Raw genomic sequence first — 5,511 nt, forward strand, 5'->3', positions numbered from 1 at the left:
TGCTGCTGCATCACCCTCCAGGCTTGTTTTCCAGTAGTCGGAATCCTTTTCTCTATGCTTTGATACCCTAAATCCTACTAGGATCTATTGAAGGGGTTTCTATCTTCTGTTGTGTCTTCGCCATTCTGCTCTCTATAACTCCCCAACTTCATTTTTTCATCACTCCTTACCTCTCTACATTTTCTCACAGCAAACTCCTTGAAAACATGCATGTCCTCATACAGTAGACTTATAAATCGTAGTTTGTCAGAAAACCCAACCAAACAGAAAAGGCCAGTGGGATGAAGTGATACTGTATATGCTTCCTCCCGATATTCCTTATACAGCTCCAAAGTGCTGAAAAAGAAAACCATTGCACAGTATAGAACAGTACAAACTCCCTGTGCATGCCTGACAGGACAACATCTGGCCTGGCAGGGACACCTGCAGCTACAATCTGACTCTGCCGTGTCCTTGAGGAAATGCGTTGTCATTCAATTAAGCAATGATCACACAGATGTTACAGGAAACAAAGGCAAATCTGAACTTTCTGGTTCACAGAGACAGTGTGGAAGGTACAAGAGCAAATCCCTGTTTACTGCAATGCAATGAAGAAGGTAAATGAACGGCCTGCAAACCTACACAAACATCTCTTCTGAGATTTGCTTTTCTCCCCCTCTCCCTCCATAGAACCTTAAAAGCTGGAGTAATTTTGCTTAAGAACTATGGCTATGAGGCAGGAGATGGGACAACAGTATCTTAAGACAAAGCTGAACAAAACATTCCTGAAGGTTTTTTTTTCCAAAACATATGAGAAGTCTGACACAAAAATGGCGTAATAGAAATTACAACATAAAAAAGCATTCTTTTGGCTCTGGTATTAAAGGCACTGCTTATTCACACTCCCCAAATCATGTCAGTAAGACCATTTGCATCCCACGCCACACAAGAATTTTACCAGAACACTCTCATTCGTATGAGATTGCTGCTGTTGCCTGCTAAATACAATATACAACAAAGCAAGAGGTAATAATGAACACAAACAAATCTTTACTTTGTCTTGTAATTCCAGATGCGGACTGATCTATCCAGGGAACAGGTAGCAAGAATGGACTTCCAAATACAGGTGTCCAGACCAGTGATTGAAGCAGAATGCAATGGGAAATTCAGATATACAAAATAAGCTGTCTTCTCCTGAGAAGCAGTGAGAACATAAAAAAATTACAAATATTTCACTGCAGGCAGTAAGTCAGGTAAGAAATCTATCATAGCTCTTTGCATACAGCAATCAAACAGATTTGAGGAAACCACTTGATCCTTTCACTGCACCAGTCTGAACAGAACAATGTTAAAAACAGAACAATGTTAAAAACTTAACAATATCAGAATCAGTTTTAACTTTACAATTAGTAATCCAGAAAAGTGATGCAGGGAATATGTAGGCTCCATAGTTCTCATACACCAGTGAGAACAGAACATAAATGTAGGTGTCCAAAGAAATGCAAATTAGATAAATAAAACTGGACCTGCAAGAATTCAGTTAAGATCTTCTGGTCAGACAGATATTTAAAAATATTCAAGTGCCGAGTGATAAGCAACTTAACCAGGATGCTTATTTATTACATGCTAGAAGTGAAGCACCAATAAAATTTTAGGCTGTATGCAGAAAAAGGGCCCATAACTACAAAACCCCTTCCTGTAAAAATCTTTCTGTATGCCTGTACACGGGTTAGGTATTTAACTCCATGCAAGTCTATTTCATAATAATACATTTATCTCTTGTCTTTTTATTATTTAATTCCTTCAGAGCAGGGAATGTTTTTCATTGTGTTTGTCCTTCACAAAGGGGTTTCACTTCTAACTAGGACTTCAACAGCTATTACTTTAGAGTAACATGAGATTCCCATAACTGTTTCAGTTTTATCGTTGCATTAAAGTTTCCGCATATTACAGTGGAGCATAAACTACTACAGTTATATTAAAAATCTCTCCGTTAAAGCCTTACTTAAGTGGTTCAACAGTGACATGCGTCCTTAAATGGTCTTAACAGTGTCCTCTATCATTCCGCTGAATAACATCAGGTACTCATATGGAGGGATGCTTGAGCAAGGGGCTACTGAAATACAGCTCTCAGAGAAGCATGCAGAGCAGTTCATATAATGAGCTTTAAGGGTTCAGACACTATCTGATGGATTTTATGACAATGCATGATAGAAAGTGACACTGAATAGCTTGTGCCATTACAATACACCCCTTACTGGACATGATGGCTGTGGAATGTGATAAAATTGCACTCACCTTTATAAGACCAGTGGAGGGCATGGTAAACATGTAAAGCTGATTTTTATTTGTGTTAACTACCATCGTTTCCTCAGAGGGGCTGAAGCATATACATATAATGTCCTGCCTGACCGACTGTTTTGGCTCACTGCTGAACAGGTCCCGGGGAAGCTGCACGAGAAATGCATCCCATGGGATATTCCAGGTCTCCATGTTTTATTAGTAGGCATACACACACAGACACAAACTTTTGCTGTAATGCTATTCTAATAAGCATATACATAATACCAGTAAGACAACTTGGATATTTAATAGTACATAACTGCTGCAAGGCGAGGAATAGGGGACAAGATAACCTCACTGCATCTATAGCATTACAGCTGACAAAAGTATCAGAGGACATTTCAGCCGTAATCTTAAGTACTGCGTTAAACAAATGGTAGCAGAAAAACATTGAAAAAAACCCTATCAAGTGTCAGAATGAAAACTACCTGAAAATTGTGGTCTTGGAATAACAGTTCTTTGCAGTGTATCGTTCAGGTTGATAGCAGTCTTACTACAGGGTCTTGTGCATAGGGAAGATCTGACCTTTCAGGCCCAGAGTATGAAGGCTTGACCAGGTCATCAGAATTAAACGTTCTTATTCAGAGACTGCATTAAGTCAATGTGTACAGCTTGCTATAGAACAGTTAGAAATCTTACTAGATTACTTAAGAGTAAGAGCTAACAAGGCTCATGACAGCTATAATAAATATCTGAAGGGAGAAAAGCTTTGCCTTGGAAAAAACCAAGCAGCCTAATTCTTTAAAACTGATGTAGGCTACTTCTTAGGTCCAAAAGTCTCCATAAATACAAATTTCTTAAAGGTTTCATGAAGTTTAGCAGCCTCAAAGCACATTTTACACGTGGCAACATGCAGAGATACCTTGCAAAAGGACATCAGTCACTGACTTTCAGTGTGACCTCTGGCAACTCACTCCCTTCCTTTTGACATCACTAGGACAGTTAGCTAATGCTTACAATGTAATTTAGAAATGTGCTAATTATTCTTAATAACTGACTCGGAAGCACACCCACCCCCCCAGCCCCCCAAACAGGCCTCTGCTGCATAATTGCTTGGAAAAGCTTTTTTCTCCCTACCCAGATTTCTTGACTCTCTTTGTAGACTTCTTTTTCCTTGGTCTTCTCAAACAGAAGAACAACTCCTGGGCTAGGTGAACAAGCAAAGCCTTTGGAATAAGCTGCAACTGCAGATATTTGAGGCAAGGAATCCTGTTGTGAACCATTATCTTCAGAGGCCAGTCCACAAGAGACATCAGAAGAACTGCAAGCAGGAAATGCATAGATACTTAAGAATAAAGAAGGACAAAATAAAGAAAATGTTTATCAACAGCAATCAAAATATTATAACCCACTCATAAACTGGACAAGTAGGAAATAAGTGCATGGCTTGCAACTAATCTGCATGCACAAGCATGAAACTATTAGTACTTAACAAGTATTTACCTCTCATATTCTTTTGTTGTGGCATCTTCTTCTAGCTCCCTGGGTGTTTTTCTGTACTCTACACTTGTCTCCCAGCGCAGCTGGCCAGTTTCAAACAAGATAAGTTTGCCTGAGTCAGTGCCACATATAACTTCCTCCTCAGACAGCCAGGCATGGCACAAGTAGTTTTGCGGTTCTCCCTTTTGTAAATTCATCTGCTTCAAAGATCCTTCACTGAATTTAAAAAGTTTAAAAAAGCCATTTCCAGTGATACAAACCTGTGCATTGTCTTGAGGGTTAAAGCTCACCTATGGAACAAAACAAAGAGAAATTACTTTACACAACTATGTTCAGAAATAAGCAGATATTATACCTGTTCTGAAGACTTTCAATACCCGGTACAGGAAAACAAACAAGGGAAGAAGGTTCATAGAAACATATAGGAATACGGAAAAGCCTAAGAAATAACTGTCATAACTACATATTGCAGTTTTCCTCCTTTTGAAACTGTTATATCAATTTTACGTAATGCTACAAGTAAGATGCTATCTGAATCACAAAGCAATATCGAAGAGAAAGTTATCTCCGCCCTTCAGGATTAAATGACAAAAGAAAGGCCCAAATACATCTTTACTGCTGAGTAGCAAGTTTTTCAGGTAGCAAGCTTCCTGAAAAGTGAGACCATTCATTCTTAAAGGCCAGGAATAGATTCTGTATTTCTGTATTTCAGGCAAACCTTGCCCATTATGCATATTAATTCACATAATTAGGTGTTTATTGGTGAAAACAGTGGAATAGCCATCTCAATACCCAACGTGAAGGATAGCAGGGGTAGTTAGATGTACTTATTCATGGTTAATGGAACTTTAACAGCAGTTGACTTCACAGTCATTCTCCTCTTTAGGAATTGAGCCCATGAAGTCAGTAGTTCACTCAACCTCTGCTTGTAGCTGTACTCCAGAAAAAATGGCAGCCAGGGTCCAACCAACCCATGAACTGAAAGCCTCTTACCTCCCTGCAAGAAAGATACTAAAAAAGGGCACCCCAAGCAGGATGCAGGAATTGTTTGAGTGCCATCAGCCTGCTCCTAGCCATTCTCCCTGGGCTACTCCTCTGATTCGCACATAGAACGGACTGCGGGAAGGAAAAGGCGCATGAGCATGTTGAGAGCTTCCATGATGTGTGTTATGCCTACTGCGCTCACGAGTGTTTCTGCAGGGACACAAGGGACACATTGCACATGCACTGGCCAACTGAATGGGCCACATACCATAGATCTCATATGATGTAAGAGAATCTCACGTGATATGGAGATGAGAATGTCCATAATGGGTCAGAGTAAAAATACATGCCACTCAGTGTCCTATTGCAGCTGATGCCAAGAAAGACCACAGAAACTGCATATAATCTACAGCATAGAGCCCTCTCGTCCCGCTCTTGCCCTGGATAGAAGCCATGTGGCCACAGGAAAACGTACGCGTCCACATATCCTGCAGATGAACTTAGGTGCTACTTGGCACCCAGTACTTGTCAAACTATTTCTGATCCTTTTACCCTTCTCTTTGAAGTAGTGCAATAGGGTCCCAAAGACCCAGTCATTTGTAAATCAAAATGTTGAAAATGAGCCGCAGAGACCCTGGCCCAGCTCAGTTCTGGGAGCAGGCGCGTGCACCCCCGTACCCTGGCAAGGCCGGGGGGACCTGAAAGGGCCTGAGGCTGGCACGGAGCCCGGGAGGCCGCGGCCGTTACCTGGCGGATGCCGCTGCC

General features: G+C 40.8%; 2 protein-coding genes across 2 annotated transcripts in view; one reads left to right on the plus strand and one right to left on the minus strand.

The window, feature by feature from the left end:
* Nucleotides 1-5,071, minus strand: part of CFAP57 (cilia and flagella associated protein 57) — a 22,107-nt gene extending 17,036 nt beyond the window's left edge. The window contains 7 exon segments of the mRNA XM_009637986.2: nt 171-336; nt 1,034-1,173; nt 2,278-2,430; nt 3,400-3,583; nt 3,766-4,052; nt 4,880-4,956; nt 5,047-5,071. Of these exon segments, the coding sequence (XP_009636281.2) occupies nt 171-336; nt 1,034-1,173; nt 2,278-2,430; nt 3,400-3,583; nt 3,766-4,052; nt 4,880-4,956; nt 5,047-5,071 (1,032 nt within the window).
* Nucleotides 5,072-5,199: 128 nt separating this feature from the next.
* EBNA1BP2 (EBNA1 binding protein 2) overlaps nt 5,200-5,511 on the plus strand; it is a 5,361-nt gene continuing 5,049 nt past the window's right edge. Inside the window, exon 1 of the mRNA XM_035893552.1 lies at nt 5,200-5,217. Coding sequence (XP_035749445.1) covers nt 5,200-5,217 — 18 coding nt within the window. The remainder of the gene's footprint in view (nt 5,218-5,511) is intronic.

This window comes from Egretta garzetta, unplaced genomic scaffold (genome assembly GCF_000687185.1).
Source record: "Egretta garzetta isolate BGI_Z169 unplaced genomic scaffold, ASM68718v1 scaffold75, whole genome shotgun sequence".
Classification (NCBI taxonomy): domain Eukaryota; kingdom Metazoa; phylum Chordata; class Aves; order Pelecaniformes; family Ardeidae; genus Egretta; species Egretta garzetta.